General features: G+C 42.5%; 1 protein-coding gene and 1 non-coding gene across 2 annotated transcripts in view; one reads left to right on the top strand and one right to left on the bottom strand.

Moving 5' to 3' along the window:
- The window catches only part of AGXT2 (alanine--glyoxylate aminotransferase 2), a 42,706-nt gene extending 28,074 nt beyond the window's left edge, over positions 1–14,632 (bottom strand). Inside the window, 5 exon segments of the mRNA NM_001075821.2 lie at positions 114–208; positions 1,798–1,921; positions 5,169–5,353; positions 6,454–6,542; positions 14,468–14,632. Of these exon segments, the coding sequence (NP_001069289.1) occupies positions 114–208; positions 1,798–1,921; positions 5,169–5,353; positions 6,454–6,542; positions 14,468–14,555 (581 nt within the window). The 5' untranslated portion in view covers positions 14,556–14,632.
- Positions 9,235–9,306, top strand: TRNAY-AUA (transfer RNA tyrosine (anticodon AUA)). The gene has a single exon. It is a non-coding gene; the product is annotated as a tRNA-Tyr (tRNA).
- Positions 14,633–23,943: the final 9,311 nt, after the last annotated feature.

Here is a 23,943-nt window from a genome sequence, read left to right as displayed (position 1 = left end):
TTAGAAAAACACCCCTGTGAAAGTCTCTCTCCTGCTCTAGGCTGTATTTTAGAGATTAACATTTAATATTGGGGTGAGTCAGTGTTAAAATGAATATTCCAAGATGTGGTTACCTGAAAGAAATGATGTCTGTGCTGTTTGAGTGTGCTCTGGCCATCAGCATGGCTAGGTCATTGGCTTCTGAACCACTGTTCACCAAGAAAACGACCTGGAGGAAAAAAATACACATGGTCATGAAACACAGATATTATTCAATTCATTTGAAATTTTGAGTGTATCCCAGCCTCTGATTATTAAGAAGAGTTCCCTTCATACCAGTCAGTTCAGTCACTCAGTCGTGTCTGACTCTTTGCGACCCCATGGAGTTTCATCATTTAATTATTGATTATATAGCTCTTCATTGAGCAGCTGCTGAGCATTAGAGATACAACAGTGGCTAAGGGATTGTCCAAATTGTGAAACATTCCAGGCTTCCATTAGAATTACTTGATGTTCTTCGAAGTGCTAAGATGGAGAGGCTTGCTGAGATGTACAGTGGTTAGTGGTCAAGGGAATCTGAGAAGTTGGTCTCTTGGCTCTTGAAAGTGAATCATCCTGCTCGACTCTGAAGGCTTGGCCCAGAGGCCCCCAGAGGATATCCCAGCCTGTCTGTTCAGTGTTTGTGAATGTTAAAAAAAAGTGAGCAAACAAACCAGGATGAAAAGTGCAGCTCATCCTGGTTGAAGGAAAGGGGGCACTCGGGGGCACTCAAGGGCACTGGATCCTTCCTGATTTTAGGTTTTAGAGTAGGATCCATCAAATGAACTTTAAGGCTAGATAGCACCATCTAAGGGGCTTCTCAGGTGATGCAGTTGGTAAAGAATCTGCCTGCCAGCGCAGGAGATGGAGGAGACACAGTTCGATCCCTGGGTCGGGAAGATCCCCTGGAGGAGGAAATGGCAACCCATTCCAATATTCTTGCCTGGAAAATTCCTTGGACATAGGAGCCTGGTGGGCTACAGTCCACGAGGTTGCAAAGAGTCGGACACGACTGAGCATGCACAAGCACTCAACACCATCCAAATTTGCTGGATCCAGTGTTGGGGTTCCTGACTGAGGTAACCAAGAGTTTGGAGTCCTGCCCTAAACTTAGGTTACAGCTATTTCTCTTCATCTCTTTTAGATTGTATAGGAAGTAGGGTACTTAGATAATATGGTAAAATAACAATCATAGCTGACACTAGGTACGGTGCACTGTTTCACATAGATATTAACTCATTGAACCCCGAAATGCAAATTTTGGCCAACATTTTAACTTCTCAATCCAGTTAAAAAAGTCAATCATTTCAGATGCAGAAAAACATCCCATTTAGCAAAAATATCAAACTGCATCTCAGACCAAATGAATTTAACGGTATATTAATTTTCTAAAAAAAAAATGGCTTCACTCTTTGTTAAAGAAGAAATGCCAATGACTTGGCAGAGGCACTGTGGAGCCAAAAGATGAAAACTTCCTGAGTAACACAGAGGAGAGTGTCAGGAAGGCTGGGGCACCCCTTAAGTGATGTCTGCAAAGATATGGTAAGGAGAATGATCAAGGAGAGGCAGCCACTTGGAGCTGATGAAGTGAATGTCAACTGGTTTTAGCAGCAATTCATTGACTTCTCTCTTCTCCTTGAGTGCTTTCAGACATGGCTACTAGTACACTCACTTTAGATGTTCAGTGCACAGACCAGATTCTGCGCCCATATTCTCATTTCCCCGTCTGGCTTCCCTGGGATCAGCAGATCCTGCCCCTTTGAGTTATAAGCATCAGACCTTCAAAGGCTCAGGAAGAAGTGCTGAAAGCTTCTCTGCATATTCGTGGATCAGAGGGTGGAAGAAGACAGAACTTGTATGCCACAGGCGGCCCAGCTGCCTTTGCGCCGCTGCGTTTACTTTTCTGGATAAACAGAAGGGCAGAGTTACCCACACTGCAGCGGGCATGTCCCTCCCCACACAACACTGACCATTGAATTAAACCCTATGGGTATTTATCAAAGACTTTCCAGAGGCAGATTTCATCCAAACACAAGAAAGAGCTTCTCTAGCCACCAGAGGTATCTGGTAATGGAACGTATTGCTTCAAAAGGTAATGAATTCCCGACCAAGAGATGTGTTCAACAGGAGACTAAATGATTGATTGCTGGCGATTTTAAAAGATAAATTCCTAGTGAAGAAGGAATTTTGAAGTTATAATCTCTTCTAACTAGATTTTCTTATTAACTATGCTTTAAAGAGTTTGGAAAATAGAGAAGACTACATGTAAACCTGGGTGTCTTTCCATTTTAGTCTAAAGAATTATAGCTCAATCAAACATATGTTTGTAAGATCAACAACTTTTCCTTTAAAGAAGATTCCAAGATTTGGGTCTTAGTAGTGGTCGGTGTTGATGAACATTCTGCTATCACATTCTGTGAAGGATCCAAAGTCTCACGTTGAGGGAAAGAAGGAACTAAAGGTATATAAATATGTGAGACCTGACTTGGAATGCCTTGAAAAGACAGGCCAAGGTGTTTGAACTTGATCCAAAGAAGAGAAACGGCTGAAGTCTGTTATCAATAATTGATACACCAAAAAAAAAAAAAAAAAAAATCAGTTCAGTGGTTAAACAATTTTGAGGAATACCAGATCAAATTCTTTACTGCAGGACTTATCAGTACCTTTAATAGGCTAATGTGCCCTGTGTCTCCCCAGGAGGGAGAGATGGAGTTTAAAGTGTTTCCCAACCTTATTTTTTAATGGAACCCTTTAACAATGAAACTTTCCTGTGATCAGTGTCCCACAGAACTCACTTCAGAAAATTGTGGATTATTAATAAACTCTTAAGTGGAAAAGACACTTGACAAAAGCATTATTTAGCAAAATAAATCTGAGAGCCACAAGAAGGTAGGAGGGAAGACTGGAATTGGTGAGGCCAGTTACCTGGAAGGCATGGTAGCCTTCCACGTATGGGGGAGCAGAACTAGGACACTGGAACTTCCTGAGAGGGGCTAGTAGGGAAAGGCATTTCAGTGGAGGGAAACTAGATCTTGGTATCAGGTTGGTTATATGGAGTGAAAGGCAGAAAAGGGTCCAAGATGATTTTAGTATTCTTGCCTGTGATATCGGGGGAAACCCCAGGGTTGGTTGAGAAGCACAACGAGTCTTGTTTAACTACCCAGCTCCTAGCAAGGACTTACCCAGAGGAGGTGGCTCGTATGTGCTACTTGAATAAATGAATAGACTAGAAACAGCTTTGTGGGAAGCACAGTGGATTTGGTTTTTGTAATGTCGATTTGCAGCTAATGGTGGAATATCATGGGCAGGGGGTATCCTGGAGGCTGAGGGAGACGTGGGGCATCTTACTGCCCACGTTGGGTGTCTTAGACATGTTATCATAGCTTGGTGAGGAGCCGAGGCTGAACAGCTGGGTGAGGCTGCTGAAATGTAGCAACCAAGTGAGAAGAGGTGGAGAGATGGGGTGAGACCAATTCTATGGGGGAAATAACAAGAGAAGAAGGGAGTATAGACAGAAGAGGGGTGGGCTCAGGAAAGAGCCTGAAACACCCAGAGTTAGGGGGTCAGAGGGACGAGGTGAATGGTCAGTGGGTGGCCAGGAGATGCACCAAGGTCAGGGGAGCCAGTAGGAGGGGTTCATTCACAGACACCATGTTGCATGTAATTGGGAGGATTCAATGTGACTGTTTAAAAATGCTCTCTACTTCATTTTTTCTTTACTTCTTTCATGCATGTTTATCTTATGTTTTAAACTGTATGTGAAATTTATTCTTCACACTCCTCAGAACGTGGTATAGGACTGTGTGTATGTACTGTGTTGCTTCAGTCATGTCTGACTCTTTGTGACTCTATGGACCATAGCCCGCCAGGCTCCTCCATCCATGGGATTCTTCAGGCAAGAATACTTGAGTGGGTTGTCATTTCCTACTTCAGGGGATCTTTCTGACCCAGGGATGGAACCTGCGTCTGTTTCATCTCCTGCATTAGCAGACGAGTTCTTTACCACTAGCGCCACCTGGGAAACCTTCGTTTGGGACTAGTTCCTCCTGAAGATGCAGACAGCTGAGGCAGGAACAGGTGAGGGCTGGACCTGGGAGTATAACTCCCTCCTCATGGCCTTACAGGTGCTCATGGAAAAGACCTTTCACCCTCTCTTGCACAGAAGGGCCCATACCTTATTAAGACTTGGTGCTTTATTTTTGCCCCATGTACTATGAGTTTTATTGGTCAGATTATTAAACGCAAGCCAGAACAGATCTTAAAATGAGATGGCTGCACTCAAACAAAACGGACCACAGAGGGACCTGCCCAGGGTATCCGCATGTGGGCTGATGATCAGAATCACAGAAAATCTCAAAATTAACGCAGTCATTCACTTCTGGTATAAATTTTCAGCTCTGGTTAGTTACATCGTCTTCTTATCTTCCTTTCTCTCCTCCTCCATTGCAGAGTTGATAAAGAAGAGTTGGATTAGAAGTGATTTCTCATTTCTCATTATCTCTTATCCCCCCCACACCTGCCCTGTGTACTCTGAGAATACTGGACTTTCCCTTCTTCTCTGCCCTTTCCTCTTCTGCTCTCCTTCTCTGGGCTTCCCTGGTGGCTCAGTGGTAAAGAATTTGCCTGCAATGCAGGAGACCCAGGTTTGATCCCTCGGTCAGGAAGATCTCCTGGAGAAGGGAATGGCTACCCACTCCAGTATTCTTGCCTGGAGAATTCCATGGACAGAGAAGCCTGGCAGGCTACAGTCCATGCGGTTGTCAGAGTCGGACACAACTGAGTGATTAACACTTTGACTTTCACTGCCCTTTCCTCAGAGCATGCCTTCTCTTTGAAAAGCTATAGCTACTACTGAGGAGAAACACACACACAGCCATACTCTAATCGCATGGTACACATCCCATCACATGTACCATGAGGATGACAAAATCTTGAATTGTTAAGAAAAGGCAAGGCATGGTGCAAAGATTTTTGTTGTTGTTGTTTTCACTGTTACCCAGAAAATAGGAAGGAGCACGTTAGCCACAAACTGCCATGTGCCTAAAGAGAGAGAGTTTTTCATGGAGGTTCTGAGTCACTAATATGATCGTTAGCCTGTTTTCCATATATTCTCTTGGGGTGAAAAATCTAGAAATTTTAAGGATACTCACGGGTGGCAGTGACCAACACTGACAGTGACAATCCCAGAAAAGAAATCCAGGTATCTGTTTCCCTCATGATCAAAGAGCCACTCCACGTGTCCCTGGTGGAGCAACAGGGGCTCCGGGAAATAGGCGGTGTGCACAGGAGAGAGATGTTGCTTATGGATCTCCAGGACTCGGCTATAGGCCAGGGACTGTAATTAGACAAGAGTTAAGTGCTTAGCATCTTCCTTATTCCCACGTTGCTTACAGATCAACAGCAGGTCCACACAGCAGCATCTGGGCTCCCCACGCCCTCGCTCACCAGGGTGGCTCTTTGCCCAGGGACCTCCTTGCAAGATACACCCAGAGCCTTCCTCTCAAGTGGAGGAAATTATTCATGTGGCCCTTTGATCCTTTTCTACATCAAACATGAAGACCCCATGGACTGCAGCCTACCAGGCTTCTCCGTCCATGGGATTTTCCAGGCAAGAGTACTGGAGTGGGTTGCCATTACCGTCTCCAAAACATGAAGAAGGAGGCTGGAATTTTCTACCTCTCCATAGAAAGCCTTGGCTTTGAGTTGATTTTAGCTGTGAAAAAAGAGACTGAAATAAATGTCTGAAGCTGTTTTTTTCCCTCTAATTTTTTTTTTTTTTTGAGGATTAAAAAAAACGGAGTGCTTGTAGTGTTCATGACTTTAATTATAAAGCTTCTGTCCTATTGTTCTTGTCTCTGTGGGTCCCTCCTGACTTTATCGATTCTACAGTTTCTACCTTATGAACGTCATGTAGAATGAAGAGGGGGAGGTTGGAGAGAGAAAGAGTGAGAGAGAAAGAGAGGAAAGGAGAGAGAACGAGTCCAATATTTATTGCATGACTGCAAGATGAGAACTCGACACTTTCTGATGGCAGACTCAGGAAGGTCAGATCAGGCACTGACAGATGGGCTGGAACGAAATGTGTGCCATCACACGTGTGGTCTGTGTATTTCTTCCGGTGTGTACATGTATACTTGTATCCCTGTGATACATGTATGGTTGTGGACAGTCTCTTCCTTGTACTCTCTGTCTCCCTCTGCTTTGTCTCCCCATCTCTGCCTCTCGCTCTCTTTCTCTCTCTCTCTCTCACACACACACACTCACTTCATACAATACCACTGAGTGGGGTAAGAGAGTTCGGAGGTTCCCACTGACTTGAAGGCTGTGATATCTGAGATGGCTCAGTGGCAGGCAGGGCGGTCTGTGGGTCTTTCTTGAGGAGCCCTCCTGAGAAGAACCGCCTCACTGGAGTTCTCCTAAAACCTCGACGCTTACCTGGTATCTTTCGGGTGTGAAGTCACATGGCGGCATGCTGGGCTTTGTATGAAGACCGCACCTGGTCACAGATGTCCAGAAAGCACGGGCTGAAAGCGGAGTGGGTTAGTATCCTTAACTAAGCATCACACAGGCCTATTCGTAAAAATGACCTGTCGTCACCCAAATCAAAGTCCTGAGGGCAATTTTATTTCTTAGTTTTGAGAAAATCATTTAAATTTTAGTTTGGATTTAAAACTGAGGTATCTTTTTTTTTTTTTAAACAGCTCAGAAAGAGTTTATTACAAGGCAGCCAGGCAAGGAGAATTGAGGACAAGTCTCAGAAGTGCCTCCCCAAAGGTGAAGGGGTTGGGGTGCTTATGGTGCCAGAGGGGCGGTCTGAGATGTGGGGGAAGGTAACTGGAGGTAGGGAAAGAGGCGAGGTGATGGGTGTCCTGCTTGGGAGCATCTCAGTTACAAACGCCTACATGTAATTGATTTACTTCATTGTCTGGCAGAAACTAATACAACATTGTAAAGCAATTATATCCCAATAAAATAAATAAATAGCAAAACAAAACAAAAACCCAAAGTGGAGGCGCTGAGCATGATCGGAGAATGGAATTTTCTGGCCTCCTATGTCACCAGGTCAGTGTCCAGACACCTGCACAGGCCACGGACTGAGGTACCTTAATAATTAACTTTTTGTTTTTTTGGCCATTCATTGAGGTTTGCAGGATCTTAGTTCCCTGACCAGGAATTGACCCCAGGCCATTAGCAGTGAAAAGTCAGAGTTCTAACCACTGCCTAGCCAGGGAATTCCCAATAATGAATTTTCTTACACAACAAGGTCCTACTGTATAGCACAGGGAACTGTATTTAACATCTTGTGATAAACCACAATGAAAAAGAATATGAAAAAGAATGCATATGTATGTATGTATAGCTGAATCACTTGCTGTATAGCAGAAATGAACACAAGATTGTAAATCAACTATACTTCAATAAAATTAAAAATAAAAAATAATGAATTTTCTGGAGGAAAAAAGAGTTCCTCTCGAATCTGAGGGAAGGCACAGAAGTTACTGGGGAAAGTCATGGTTTCTCCCGCTTTGGTTCCTCACAAACTTGGGAGGCTCCTCCCTCTTTTGCCGAACTGTAAGGACTGCAATTCTCTGTTGAGCTCAAACTTCCCTCAGGGCTGGGGGGTTTCTGGAGTACATCCTTTCTGTTAATGGAGGTGCTTTCTAAGCTTTGGGCTGCCTGGTCCCTGAATCCCAGTGCCAATCCCAGTTTCTGGTACTGGGTTGGCTCTCAATAAACAGGGAATGAATGGCTGTTGACTATTTATTGTTGGGGAGGACGAAAAAGGGGTGCTAGGCCATGGACTGTAATAATATGTACATGCAAGGAGACCTAGAAGACAAAACCTTCTTATAAAACACAACTCAAAGTCCATGAAAACACAAGACCAGAACAAACACAAGATAAACTGGAGCCAGAGGAATCATTAAATATTTGGAGCTAGAAGGAAGCTTAGATTTTTTTTTTTTTTTGCTTTTGGTCAAGATGCTCATTTTATAGATGTAGAAGCCACCCTAAAGTGGTGAATTAATTTAAGAACACCAAGCCAGTTAGCTACAGAAGAAGAACAAAACTTTGAGTTTCTGACTCCAAGCCTGGTACCATTTTGCTCATTCACTGGCCACCTCCACCCTCCTTTTCCATCACAGATTTTGACCCCTCTATATAGCAGGGGATGGAATAATAGAATCAGAGAACACTGGAGCTGAAAGAGATGTCTAGAAACTTTATAAGTACTCTTGGAAAAGAATGCTGCTAATTTTGAGGTTCAAGGTCAGTACAGAGATAATTTTACAGGTGGAGAGAGCTCGGCAAATGATTTCTCTTGTTCAGCATGAAAGTTTGAATCCATGGATGTAATGTTGGAGTTTTGTGTGGCTATGGAGTCACCATCCTGAGAAACACAATGAACAATTGTGTTTTTAAATGAGCTGGAAAGTAATGACTCTGAATATGTTTTATTTCTTTCATGAAAGAGTTCATTCACTTTTCTGCTCTAAAATAGTCACGAATGTCATTAATTTGCTCTTACTTTAAAAGCAAATGGCTTTGGCTACCCATATATAAAAATGACCCCAAAATAAACCTAAGTTTTCTGAGAATTTCCCCTTTTGAAAAGCTTTTCATTGTCTCTCTCTACATTAGTTGCTCTTCTGAGATGGGGAAAAAAATTCTGAGTGTTTCTAAGAATTCAAATTCTCTTCAATCCTGCAGTCTCATTTTCCTATCTGTAAAACTGAAGTTACCCACTGAGGAGACTGAAAGGTCTCTTGACTCCAAAGTTACAGGAAATTATGAAAGTGGTCTGGAGAGGACAATAAGGAGAGTTGGAAAAATTTGATAAAGAAAAACTTGAATTTTAAGTGGTCAAGGTAGGTATATTCAATCATTCATTTGTTTATTCACCAAATTCATGGGAATATGATGGTGAAATGAGGGCTCAAAATGAAATTCATAAAATTCTGCTCTCAGGAAGGAAGAGGGAAGGAAGAAAGATTAGTTATTAAGTAGGAAAAATAATGTCAACAAGTAAAATAAGTCTAGATAACATATGTCGAATCCAAAAAATAAAACAAGTGAATAACCATATTAATAACAAAAAATAAACACCAACTCACAGATATAGAGAACAAACTAGGGGTTACCAGTGGTGAGAAGGATGGGGGGAGGGGCAAGACATGGGTAGGAGATTAAAAGGTATAACTACTATGTATAACTTCCCTGGTGGCTCAGATGGTAAAGCGTCTGCCTATAATGCAGGAGACCCAGGTTTGATCCCTGGGTTGGGAAGATCCCCTGGAGAAGGAAATGGCAACCCACTCCAGTGCTCTTGCCTGGAAAATCCCATGAGTGGAGGAGCTACAGTCCATGGGGTCGCAAAGAGTTGCAAACGACTGAGCGACTTCACTTTCACTATGTATAAAATAAGTAAGGCACAAGAATATATTGTATAGCACAGGGCATATAGCCGATATTTTATAATTATTTAAATAGAATATAGTTTATAAAAATATTGAATCACTATTCGTCTACATGAAACTAATCTGTTTGTACTTTAATGAAAAAGAAAAAAATGTAGATAACATCTTAAAACAGCTGAAAATCTCTCTTGCTAAACAACCCAAACTCAACAAAAATAGAAAATACAATAATCAATGGACAAAAAGAAGCAAAATGCTTCAGTTTTCATTATTTACTAGAAAAAACCTAAATACATGGTTAATTGCCTGCATTCTCTAGTCAAAATAACCTCTGTTTTTTTTCAAAATAACTTTTTTTTTACCTCTGTTTTGAGGATGCCATAGATTTGAAGGTTAATAAAGATTCTCTGAGACTCCTGGAAATTGTGTGTGTGCACATGGGGATTTCCAGGTGAAAATTCTAGGGGAACTTCTCTTTGTAATGATAAAAACTTTTTTAATATTCATAACCAGCTTTCAACACAGAGTGGAAATTTATCAACAGCTTGTGACTCTTTCAAGTGAAAAAAAAAAAAGGTTCTATAGCATTTGAAAATATACAATGCTCATACTTGGTAGAACATTAAAGACATTTATTAAAGTGCTAATGACACCTTATTTCTGCATAGCATATTAAGTCACTTTAAAAAAGCTGTCGAGGGGGGAATGGCCTGGGAGATTGGGATTGACATATGTACACTCATGTATAAAATAGATAACTGATGAGAACCTACTGTATAGCGCAGGGAACTCTACTCAGTGCTCTGTGGTGACCTAAATGGGAAAGAAATCCAAAAAAGAGGGGATATATGTACATGTATCATTGATCCACATTGCTGTACAGCAGAAACTAACATGATATTGTAAAGCAAATATATTCCAATTAAAAAAACAAAACCCGAAATAAATATATTTAATTAAAAATTCAAAACCAAACCAAAACAAAACAAACTTGTCACTTTGGGTGTCTCATTTGATACTTGGCATAGCCAATGGGTTTAGAAAGGAAGATATTATCACTCACCTTAGAGCTGAGGACGTGATTAAAAGTGAGGTGTTTGCACTTTTGAGCCACCCCTCACCATCCTGTTGATTCTTACAAACACCTCCCACCTTCCCTCCATATCCTTCCAATAAGTGTTCTTTTGCTTAAAGTGAACCGGGGCCAGTTGACGTTGTTCACTAGCAAGAGCTCTGCCTGATTCTGAGGCTGGTGACTCTTGTCCTTCCTTTTGGCACTTTTGGGGGCAAGCCTAGTCTGAGTCCCTCCTAGCCTTCTGATGGGCTTAGATCAGTCCTCAGATGGCAGAAAGGATGGTCTGGTGGTGTAGGTGGAACACCTACTTTTAGGCTAATTTGAATGTTTTTCTTAGGAAAGACTTTGCAGGAGTTTTGGGAAGTTTCTCAGCTGGAAATGGGTGTTATGTGCAATTAATTCGCTCTCCTATGCACCCCTCCTTGTGGGACAGAAGGCAGATGGTAGCAAAACAGTATGTTTGAGTGTATACCCACCTGCCTGAACATGTTATACATTCAATAATCCTGTGTGTGTGTGTGTGTGTGTGCGCGCTCAGTTGTGTTGGACTCTTTGAGACCCCATGGATTGTAGTTCACCAGGCTTCTCTGTTCATGGGATTCTCCAGGCAAGAATGTTGGAGTGGCTTGCCATTTCCTCCTCCAGGGGATCTTCCTGACCCAGGGATCGAACCTGAGTCTCTTGTATCTCCTGCACTGGCAGGTGAATTCTTTACCACGAGCTCCAATTTAGCTAATTAGTAAAAAAGGCATGGCTAAGAAGCCTTTGACTGTGTGGATCACAATAAACTGTGGAAAGTTCGGAAAGAGATGGGAATACCAGACCACCTAACCTGCCTCTTGAGAAATTTGTATGCAGGTAAGGAAGCAACAGTTAGAACTGGACATGGAACAACAGACTGGTTCCAAATAGGAAAAGGAGTATGTCAAGGCTGTATATTGTCACCCTGCTTATTTAACTTATATGCAGAGTACATCATGAGAAAGGCTGGGCTGGAAGAAGCACAAGCTGGAATTAAGATTGCTGGGAGAAATATCAATAACCTCAGATATGCAGATGACACCATCCTGATGGCAGAAAGTGAAAAGGAACTAAAGAGCCTCTTGATGAAAGTGAAAGTGGAGAGTGAAAAAGTTGGCTTAAAGCTCAACATTCGGAAAACAAAGATCATGGCATCTGGTCCCATCACTTCATGGGAAATAGATGGGGAAACAGTGGAAACAGTGTCAGACTATTTTTTGGGCTCCAAAATCACTGCAGATGGTGACTGCAGCCATGAAATTAAAAGATGCTTACTCCTTGGAAGGAAAGTTATGACCAACCTACATAGCATATTGAAAAGCAGAGACATTACTTTGCCAACAAAGGTCCGTCTAGTCAAGGCTATGGTTTTTCCTGTGGTCATGTATGGATGTGAGAGTTGGACTGTGAAGAAGGCTGAGTGCTGAAGAATTGATGCTTTTGAACTGTGGTGTTGGAGAAGACTCTTGAGAGTCCCTTGGACTGCAAGGAGATCCAACCAGTCCATTCTGAAGGAGATCAGCCCTGGGATTTCTTTGGAAGGAATGATGCTAAAGCTGAAACTCCAGTACTTTGGCCACCTCATGTGAAGAGTTGACTCACTGGAAAAGACTCTGATGCTGGGGGCAGGAGGAGAAGGGGACGACAGAGGATGAGATGGCTGGATGGCATCACTGACTCGATGGACGTGAGTCTGAGTGAACTCCGGGAGTTGGTGATGGACAGGGAGGCCTGGCGTGCTGCGATTCAGGGGTCGCAAAGAGTCGGACACAACTGAGCGACTGAACTGAACTGAAGATATTTTCTATACTCTTTCATCCAAAAAACAAATTGCTTCTGTAACTTTATGGATATAGTTAGCCTAACGTGATTGTGCCTGTCAAACAGAGGCAAGGCTAAATATTCCGTGCACACATATATCACACAATATATGTGTAGGTGTTACATAAGGATTGTGACACTTTTTTTTTTTTTTTGCATATCTGGCAATACTTACACCAGGTGATCTTCCTATCTAACATGGACCCTGTCTCCCCCTCCCCTCATTTTATTTTTCTATCCCCTCACCATAATTTATAGCCCATATCTCTACTGGATATTTTAAAAATATATTTATGCAATTTTCTGTTTATCCTCAGTCTCCCCCATTGAGACACATAAGGGCCAAGGTTTTGTTTTGCTCACTGTGGCTTAGTTTAAGCACAGGGGTAAGTGCTCAATTACTTATTGACTAAATGTTTATTTGTAGAATCCAGCAGGTCCATAAGAAGTGTGTGTTCAATGAGTGTGTGCTTGGATGAACAAACAAGCAGGTAGGTATTTAAGACTAGTAGGTAAGAAAGTGGAAGTCAAGCACCAAAGTTTTTGAAAAGCTAGGTAGAGTAGGACATCCATGTCTATGTGTTGTGGGTTTTTGCAAGATGACTTCTCCCCCACAGTGCCCTTGGTGGAAGAGTCCCTGCTGAGTTGATCAAGATTTGTAGGCACCGAGCCTCACCTGGTCCCACCCCCAGCCCAGCTCCACAACCCTCAGGGCTGGGGTAGGAAAGGGGAAGGGCCAACAGAGACAGTATTTTCTCTTGCCTTGTCAACAACCGGTACTTTTAGGATAGCGTCCTCTTTACCGAGCATGAGACTCTGGGTATAATTCTAGCTCCTTCTCCTTCTCCTTCTCCTTCTCCAGAAAATGTTGGAGTTAAATAATGTTCTGGCAAAGGACCCATGACTGGGGGAAAAGAGAAATCCAAACCAGACTGGAAGAAGAGTGGTTTAGAAAAGGCCTGGTGGAATCACTCTGACTTTGGAGTCAGACAGACCTGGCTTTGAATCTCAAGTTGTCATGTCTACATTGCTGCCTTTGATCAAATTTTTAAATGATCCTTTATCCTTCTGTCTCATCTGTGAAATGGGATAATAGTATTCCCTAAGAAGTTTGTTTGAAGATGAGAGCACCAGATACATATTAAGTTTCAAAGAATCACAGCTGTTAAGGGGGAAGAAAGCAAATGGAAGAGGAAGGCAGGAGAGAGGAAAAGGAAAGATGTGGAGAAAATGAAGATAAAATTGATCATCAAAGGGCAATGGAAAAGGGTCCCCTTTGTTCAGGGCCTGTGGGGCATGGGGTCTTGCTATGTCTCATCAATGAGATGATGATGATTGCTTATGCTCACATTTCATCAGAGAGATTAGTGAGGAGGTGGTGGGCTCCTAGTGAAACAAGATATGTGTGAAAATCAGGAATACATGAAGCTACCACCAGACCTGGCCACCCCAGGTCTGTTCCTGCTGGAGAAAAAGGAGAGTCTGTGTGGAAGAAGAGGTTCACAGTCTAGTCCTGGCTCAGGTGGCTTTGGGTAAATGACTTCTCTGAGGCTCAGTTTCCTTGTTAGTAATTGGGGGGGGGGTACCACATTTTAGGGGCATGGCAGAAATTTGTGAGGATGCTTTATGTCTTTTAAAGTAGTTCAAGCATCTGTATACTACAGTTAATACTTCATGATTTGAATTGCTTTCTTTTATTTCCTCTTTGCTGCTGCTGCTGCTGCTAAGTCGCTTCAGTCGTGTCCGACTCTGTGCGACCCCATAGATGGCAGCCCACCAGGCTCCCCCGTCCCTGGGATTCTCCAGGCAAGAACACTGGAGTGGGTTGCCATTTCCTTCTCCAATTCCTCTTTATGTTTCTGCAAATATTTTTAGTTTAAAATTGTGTCTAGTCTGATTTTATTACCCATGAATTTCGTTTCGGGATGAAAGGATGCATTACAAAATATTGGACATGAAAAGGGGGCACTGGGTTTGACAAGGTGGGGTCTAGCCCACAGGTCTTAGATGATCTGTCTGGAATTCGAGAATTCCAGGCAACAAGCTCCAGAACTCAGCCCTTCCACTCTCACTGACCCTTCCACTGACCCACATCCCCCTGGTTTCCACTCACCCTTAAGGGAAAAGCACGTCTTGGGGATCCAGAGAGATAAGGTTTTCAGGTGCAAAGATCTCAGCAAATGTCCCCAGGCTCCTGTCATTTCTCCCAGTCAGGAAGCAAGTCCCCACAGAAGCAGGAGCAATTAAACCTGTGCTTCCCACGGAGCAAGGACTCAACTGCTCACTGACCAGCTGGACTTTGAGATTAGGGAGGAAGGGGAGGAGCTCCAGAGGGGAGTCGTGGAGGGATTACTACCTTCACTTCCGGCGGGCCGCAGAGCTTCCGTGGTTGGCAACAGTGCCTTAAGGGGAGAGAAAGGGCAAAGGAAAGAGGGAGAGGGAAGGAGAGAGGGAGGAGGAGAGAAAAGAGAAGGCAGGTAGGCAAAGCAAAAGTCTTCTGGACTTTCTTTAATTGAAGGATAATCGCTTTACACTATTGTGTTGGTTTCTGCCATACATCAACATGAATCAGCATAGGTATACATTATGTTCTCTCCGTCTGGAACCTCCCCGCCCCCCGGCCCCCACAGCGTCCTACCCTCTGGTTCTCCTGGACTATTTTGTTAGTTTTGTGTCCCATGAAGGTCTCATTGGATGAACGTCTCGGAACGGTGATGATGGGTATGGGAGAAGGGCCAGGATACAGTTCCAAGGGTCAGTGACTTTGAAAGGAAACAGCGAAAAAGAGAAAGAAGGAAGATATGCATGAAGTGAACAGGTAAAGACATTGCTGTTGGTGTTGGGGGTCTTGAGGAAGACAGGAGGCACTAATGGGGAAGAGGGTGGCCCATGGAAAAGCAGAGGGGCATCGAATAGCTAGGGAAGGCCCTGGACTGCTGCCTTAGGTATCAGAATAGTGCAAGAAGTTGAGAGCTGAGGATTTAGGGGGCTTTATTTTTACTATGCTTTAATTTCTTAAATTCCCATTTGTCACTCCTGCCTCTCCTGCACCCTTAACCTCCATAAGTAACTATTCTGTGTGTTTAATGTATACCTTTTTCTTGATAAGTACTCTCGTAAAGGGCTCCCCACTGACTCAGCAGTAAATAATCCACCTGCAATGTAGAAGACCCCAGCTTGATCCCTGGGTCGGGAAGACCCCCTGGAGAAGGAAATGGCAACCCATTCCAGAATTCTTGTCTGGAGAATCCTATGGACAGACGAGCCTGGTGAGCTATAGTCCATGTGGTCACAGAGTCGGACACGACTAAGTGATCAAACAACAACACATTCTTGTAAAATGCGTATTGTTCGGGGTGAACGCATTTTTACTTTATGTAAGTATGTGTACTTTTTTTTTTCCCACTCAGAGCCATGCTTTTCAAATCCATCCAGGTTTCTGTGAATAGACATCTTCCAGCAGCTCTGGAGTGGGTGCCTCTGGAGTAGGGCAGTGCCTAAGTGGGGAGAGTGACAAAGGCAACTGGAGCTGGGAGGGTAAGGGGGTGTTGGTTTGGAAAGTGGCTCCTGTTAATGGAAGGCAAGGAGAGACAGAAGAAAGAGGCAGGTCTCTCCGCAGTGGTAGGTGGCAGATTTAATAAGCAAGGGAACTTACTTATGAGGCTTGTCTTTGGAGTGTAGATCTTTGCACCCTACCCACTGGAATCTCAAAATGATTTTTTAAAATAATTTTATTTAATTTCTGTTTGGCTGTGCTGAGTCTTTGTTGCTGCCTGGACTTTTCTCTAGTTGCGGCAAGCAGGGGCTACTCTCTAGTGGTTATGCACAGGCTTCTCATTGCAGTGGCTGCTCTTGTTGCGGAGCACAGGCTCTAGGGTGCTCAGATTCAGTAGCTGTAGCGAGTGAGCTCAGTAGTTGCGGTTCCCAGGCTCTAGAGCACAGGCTCAATAGGCATGGTGCACAGGTTTAGTTGCTCCGTGAATGTGGCATCTTCCCAGAACAGGGATTGAACCCGTGTCTCCTGCATTGACAGGTGGATTCTTTACCACTGAGTCACCAGGGAAGCCCCTTAAAATCTTATATAGAGGCCTTAAATGAGGTCAGTCAGGTACACTGTCCAGTAATGTACACGTTACTCTCTCAAGCCTGCATCTTTGGACCAGTTCCCATTGTGTGAATGATGGGCAGAACGCACATGCCAAGGACAGAAGAGGGGGTGAGGGGCCTCTGAGTGCCTGGATCCAGCTCTTGGCTCAACCAGTGGTCACATCCTCTCCATCTCCTCCTTCAAGAAGGGTGGGGTTGGGGAAATACCATATAGGGTGGACGTCTCGAGTCGCCTTTCACAGAGGACCAACTGGCTTGACCACATCCTTCACAAACATCTGGGAAACAATCTTTTTATCCCAAATGCCCAGGAGAGGTGAGGGTACCAGGTAAGCACAGAAAGTGTTTTAAATTCAATGTAAATTGCCCACTTTTGTGTGGGTTCCCAGCTCCCAGCCCATTCTGCTTTGGGGGCTTGTAGAAGATGATTATGCAGTCTGGCTTGTCAACTGCCATGGGACTGACCCACGTCAGTGAGACCAGTTGCAACACAGCCTCTCCCCGGGCTGCCTAAGCTGTCACACTGTTAGACTGAGGTGAGAAAACACCGAGTTCCTGAAGTCTGGCACGTGACCTCAACTCCCCTGGGCTGTAATCTATTTTGCTTCTGTGAACACTGCAGACTGTAAGCTCCTTTGATCTGTGATTTTTTTTGGGCTTTAAGTTTAAAGATTATTAAGGTGAGAGGTACCCATCTGGGGCTGCCTAGAGTGGGGAAGCAGAGCATGGCACTCGGAATAATTTCACAGTGAGCACTTGTACCCTCATTATTTAAAAGGAAAAACATTTATTTTGATTACCATAATACAATATATGCTGTCTGTGAAAACAGAAGAAATTCGTTCTCATGTGTGTACCTATGTATACACAATTTTTTTTCATAAACTGCTTATAGTCAACAATATAGCTTTTCGTTTAAAATAAAGATCTGAGTCATCATTCCTAATTCTTTCGAGGTATTCTGTGATATGTTTAATTTAATTTTGGAAAATTCTTGGCCATTGTTACTTCAGTATTTCTTCCCTGTTCTCTCTTCTTCTGGTGTTTTAATTATACACATATTACAGCTTTTGAAATTGTCCCAAAGTTCTTGGAGGTTCTGTTATTTTTTCCCCCACTCTATTTTAATCTGGGAAATTCACTGATCATTTCCTCAGCTATGTTCAGTCTACTGATGAGCCAATCAAAGACATTTAAAATTTTTGTTTGTTGTTGTTATTACGCATTTTTGATTTCTAGCATTTCCTTTCAATTCTTTCTTGCAGTTTCTATCTCTCTGCTTCCTTTACTCATCTGATATTACACAATGTCTGCCTTTCTCATTAGGACATTGAACATATTAATCATAATTATTTTAAAATTGTCTGATAACTCCAATATTTGCATCATAGTTGAGTCTGATTCTGATGCTCAATTTGTCTCTTCAGATTATTTTTTTCCTCTATCATTTTAGCATCCCTGGAAACTTTTAAATGAAAGATGGATGTGATGTATTAGGTCACAGGACCTGAGGCAAATAAGTTTTTACTGTGAGGTTTTATGTTAATCTGGTAGAGCTGGGATGTGTTTGTTTTCTGTAGCTGTAAGTGCCAGAGGATTCAAATTCCTCTAGTGTCCTTGTTTTGTCCCCTGTGATTTTAGGGCTTCCTTCTCTTTAAATAGAGCCAGGGCAGCTCTTTCAGCTATAATCCACTGTTACTACATTTGTCGCTCAGTCGTGTCTGACTTTTTGCCACCCCATGTGCTGTAGCCCTCCAGGCTCCCCTAGCCATGGAACTCTCCAGGAAAGCATATTGGCATGGGTAGCCATTCCCTTCTCCAGAGGATCTTCCCGACCCAGGGATCAAACCCTGGTCTCCTGCATTGCAAGCAGATTCTTTACCATGTGAGCCACTAGGAAACTGAAGCCCTAAAATCTTATGATTGGATCTGTCTTTTAGTGGACCTATGTCTCTGAACTGGGTGATCGTCACAAGTATTTATCTATGAATTTTCAGTAAGTATAAACTAAAAAAAAAGAAAAAATCTGCCCTCTGCTCCCTTCCTTGGCTTCAGTTTCCCCAGTCTGTTTCCTTGAAGCCCTTATTCCTTTTGACTATGTTCTTTATTTTCTCCCTTAGGTGAGGTAGGAAGCATAGAGGTGGCTGGAGCACTTTGCCAACTGATACGGGGCTCCTGCAAAGTCTGCCCTGGAGAACAAATCTGTGTTAAGGTGAGGTCTCTGTGTATATCTTGTGATGGTTACTCTTCTCCTTCCCCAGCCAAGGGCTTCCCTGGTGGCTCAGACAGTAAAGAATCTGCCAGCAATGTGGGGGACCTGGGTTCAATCCCTGGGTCAGGAAGATCCCCTAGAGAAGGTCATGCCAATCCACTCTAGTATTCCTGCCTGGAGAATCCCATGGACAGAGGAGCCTGGTGAGATACAGTCCACGAGGTTGCAAAGAGTCAGATACGACTGAGCAACTAACATTTTCACTTTTTCCCCAGCCAAAGGGACCTTCACCATGAAAATCTAGTGGTGTTCCTGTACTGTAGATGATGCCCAGAAAATTAAGGATCCTCCTAAAACTCTGGCAAACAGGGAGTTTCGCATTCTCGTGCTAGTCCACGCTCAGCCTCTAGCAATTTTTCAACATTGCTGTTATGTATTTCTACCAGTTGTGGCTCCAGATTAAGAAGGTCTTGACTGTGACTTTGAAGACTTGCCTGTATTTCTAGATCCTGAGTGACATTTCTCTCTGCAATCTCACTTCTATCATGGCTTCAAGAAAAGCCATTGGTTTTCAGTTTCTTCTTGTAAAAATGAGAGTGACATCTTCCAAGCCCTTTACATGTTGGAGAAGCTGGAAGTCTCCATTTATTTTACTTAGTGAGTCCCTATAGATGGACAGCTGTATTTTCTCCAGCATCCTAGGACATAGAACTTTGTGCACTAGAATAACTGTTTTTTTTTTAACTTTGGACAAATTCCTGAAGAGAAATTTCTAGGTCAAAATGTATATATGTTTTAAATGCACTCCAGTGAGATGACATCAACTTGTCATTTAACTGAATTAACATGACACAAAACTGTTTTCCAAAATGTTGGGTCTTTTGACTTTTATAGCGACAGTGATATCCACTGAATCTGAAAACTAGAATGAGGAGGAAACATTAGGTTCCCTTCAGATCTGGGAGTGGCTCAGACAGTAAAGACTCTGCCTATAAAGCAAGAGACCCGGGTTGGATCCCTGGGTATTCGATCCCACTCCAGTATTCTTGTCTGGGGAAGCCCATGGGCAGAGGAGCCTGGTGGGCTACAGTCCTTATGGTCACAAAGAGTTGGACATGACTACATTTTCAGATGTAGAAGGCATTTGAAATAACACTCTAAGATCTTCTAGGTTCAGAGGTAAAATGAATATTATATAGAAATTATCGTTGAATTATAAAGGATGTTAAGAAACATTTGCTCTGGTTCTTTTCATTCTCTCTTTAAGCAGATCAGGTATAATTTTCTTCATTTTATATAAGACCAGAGAAGATGAGGAACTTCCCATGACTGGTAAATAGGAGTGTCAGGACATCAGTCAAGGGACTTGCCATCTATAGTTCCCACATAGTGAATTACTTTTAAGATACAGAATATATTTCATCAGTTAGGAAAATATTGGAATTTCTTCTTGAAAAAGATAATTGAGAAATGAGGAAACCTGGAAATTCTGTTGTCATGTTAATAATTATAGGGTTTTTTAATTTGCACACAGGTTTACTAATGATTTATCAGTTAAATCTTGAGTGAACTTTGCTCTTTGACCCCAGTTCTTCTGCCAGTAACAGCAGGGTCTGTAAGATAACAGCCTTTCCAAAGAGATCCTTTCCCTGTCCTCATTTAGGAGTGCCAGATTGAAGGAAAGGGAAATGTTTTGGAAGAATTTTGGAAAAAACCCAATTTACATGAAACCTCCAATGACAGATATTCCATTCATAGTGAATGGACTCTGAATGAGGGTGTGTGCAGGTGTTGAGACGGAGGGGCAGAGTTGGCAGGTGTGTTGGGGAGAAGAACTGCATGGAAATGAGGCTTAGACATGGTAACCCTTAGACTTTCAGGCAGCACTGATTTTCTTGATAAAAGGTGCAAAGACCTTCAATTTAATTATTAGGATGAACTCTTTGAACAAGGCTCATCTGGAATTACTAGAGTTAATATTTTTTAAAGTCAGTCTGGTAAGACCTGGGGACACAATACTTGCCTCAGCCTTCCCACTAGATTATGATCCCCAGGAGGGCAGAGAGCGTGTTTCTATTGCTTCCTAAATCCTAGCACCGTGCTTGGCACACAAGGCTCATTGTGTTCAACAATGCATATGGTCAAATGACTGACAGGCCACTTAATTGAGGGAGTGTTAAGAGGATGAAAGGTATAATTTGTTAGGAAGACTGAATATTTGAATGTATCAGTTCAGTTCAGTTCAGTTCAGTCGCTCAGTTTCGTCTGACTCTTTGCGACCCCATGAATCGCAGCACGCCAGGCCTCCCTGTCCATCACCTACTCCCGGAGTTCACTCAGACTCACGTCCATTGAGTCAGTGATGCCATCCAGCCATCTCATCCTCTGTCGTCCCCTTCTCCTCCTGCCCCCAATCCCTCCCAGCATCAGAGTCTTTTCCAATGAGTCAACTCTTCACATGCGGTGGCCAAAGTACTGGAGTTTGAAGTGAAGAGGAACTAAAAAGCCCCTTGATGAAAGTGAAAGTGGAGAGTGAAAAAGTTGGCTTAAAGCTCAACATTCAGAAAACGAAGATCATGGCATCCGGTCCCACCACTTTATGGGAACTAGACGGGGAAACAGTGTCAGACTTTATTTTTTTGGACTCCAAAATCACTGCAGATGGTGACTGCAGCCGTGAAATTAAAAGACGCTTACTCCTTGGAAGGAAGGTTATGACCAACCTAGATAGCATATTCAAAAGCAGAGACATTCCTTTGCCAACAAAGGTTCATCTAGTCAAGGCTATGGTTTTTCCTGTGGTCATGTATGGATGTGAGAGTTGGACTGTGAAGAAGGCTGAGTGCCGAAGAATTGATGCTTTTGAACTGTGGTGTTGGAGAAGACTCTTGAGAGTCCCTTGGACTGCAAGGAGATCCAACCAGTCCATTCTGAAGGAGATCAGCCCTGGGATTTCTTTGGAAGGAATGATGCTAAAGCTGAAACTCCAGTACTTTGGCCACCTCATGCGAAGAGTTGACTCATTGGAAAAAACTCTGATGCTGGGAGGGATTGGGGGCAGGAGGAGAAGGGGACGACAGAGGATGAGATGGCTGGATGGCATCACTGACTCAATGGACATGAGTCTGAATGAACTCCGGGAGTTGGTGATGGACAGGGAGGCCTGGAGTGCTGCGATTCATGGGGTCGCAAAGAGTCGGACACAACTGAGCGACTGATCTGATCTGATCTGATCTGATACCTAGTAATATGGCCTCCAAATACATAAAGCAAAAAATGATAGAATTATAAGGAGAAAGAAGAATTTCCATAATCCTACAAGATTTTAACTTATTTACTAAATACCTCATAAAATTATATCTTAAGCAGCACAAAAGATGACTCTCATAAATGCAAAATTCTTAAATAAAATGTTAGCAAACTGAGGCAGCAAAGTTTGCAGAAAATGCATCATGATCAAGTAGAATTCATTCCAAGAATGTGAGGCTAATTTAACATTGAAATGTTTTCTCTAAATAAATTCTGTATAACAATTTGCATATTAACTAACAGAGAAAAGACAATTATATCAATGAAGTGAAGTGAAGTGAAAGTCGCTCAGTTGTGTCCGACTCTTCGCGACCCCATGGACTATACAATTAATGGAATTCTCCAGGCCAGAATACTTGGAGCGGGTAGCCATTCCCTCCTCCAAGGGTTCTTCCCCACCTAGGGGTCAAACCCAGGTCTCCTGCATTGCAGGAGGATTCTTTACCAGCTGAGCCACTAGGTAAGCCTTATGTAGAAAAAAATTTGAGAGCCTTCAGCAGCAATTTAAGATAAAAAAAATATTATTAGCTAACAAGGAATAGAAAGGAGTTTCCTTAACATAGCCAAAAGTATCTGCAAAAATGGGCAGGAAGTGCACTTAATGGTGAACTTTCAGTAGCACTTTCTTTAATGTCAGGATCAAGAAGGAACATCCACTATTCTCTTTCTATTCATTTCTGTACTGTAATCCAGCCCCAAGAAATAGGTTAGGAAAAAGAAATACAATTTTTAAGGGTCAGGAAAGAAGAAAACACTGTTGTTACATTCTGATGATATAATTGTAAAAATGGAAAATGCAAGAAAACCTACAAATTGAAAGAATAATTGGAGTTCTATAAGGTTTCAGGATATAGGATCAGTATAAAAATTCAGTGGTTTCTATATATAAGCAATAAACACTTAGAATAAGATAATTTTTAAAAAGATACCATTTACGAAAGCAGCAAAAGTATTATGGTGCCTAGGAATGAATACAGTAAAACACATGTAGACATTAATGAAGAATAGTGTAAAGCTTTATTAAATACAAAAGTAAATGAAGTGATATTTCATGATCATGATTAAGAAGATGCAGTATTATAAAGATGTGACTTCTCCAAGAATTAACACATAAATTTTACTAACAATAATTTAATTCCTAACAGAAGTGTTTTGGAAAGTTGATAGGCTTAAAATTCATATGATAAACAAATGGCCCAGAATTGCCAGAATAATTTTGAAGAAGATAGGGAGGTGTAGGAATTAATTTACTGGGTAAAAAAGCTGCCTAAAACTAGGCTATAAGAGGGGGACACTGGAGCAGGAATAGATAAGCAGACCACTGGACTGGAAGAGATGCCCAGATGTAGGATTTAAACCTTGTGTAGAGACTCAGAAGATGTCAAAGATGGCATAAAAGCAAATCAGGGGTGAGTTATTCAGATCCGGAATGGATTCATTAGGACAATGAAAATGAAAGCAACAATAACAAATTACTTTATGATCATCAAATTGTCAAAAATTAAATATCTGAAAATACTAGGTGATCATTAAGGAGGGAACTCCTACACTGTTGACTGGGGTAGACATTGGTACAACTGCTTTGGAAAGAAATTTATAGATACTGAGAAAATATTAAGATATGTGTCTCATGCTGCTGCTGCTGCTGCTAAGTCGCTTCAGTCGTGTCCAACTCTGTGTGACCCCATAGACGGCAGCCCATCAGGCTCCCCCATCCCTGGGATTCTCCAGGCAAGAACACTATCATCTAGTAATTTACCTCTAGATGTACATCCTGGAAAAGGTCTTGAAAATACTTAAAATATGAGACGGGTAAGAATGTTCATTACAAGTCACGTATAGTAGTGGAAATGGAAAGTTGATCAACACAGGGATTAACAAATAAATTTTACATATGTACACAACTGCATGCAGCAGAGAGAACTGAGTGAAGTAAGTCGGACAGAGGAGAATCTAAAAGA

Source organism: Bos taurus, chromosome 20 (assembly GCF_002263795.3).
Source record: "Bos taurus isolate L1 Dominette 01449 registration number 42190680 breed Hereford chromosome 20, ARS-UCD2.0, whole genome shotgun sequence".
In the NCBI taxonomy this organism is placed as follows: Eukaryota; Metazoa; Chordata; class Mammalia; order Artiodactyla; family Bovidae; genus Bos; species Bos taurus.
Note: the sequence above shows the minus strand (reverse complement) of the source record. Positions and strands in the feature narration are given on the sequence as shown.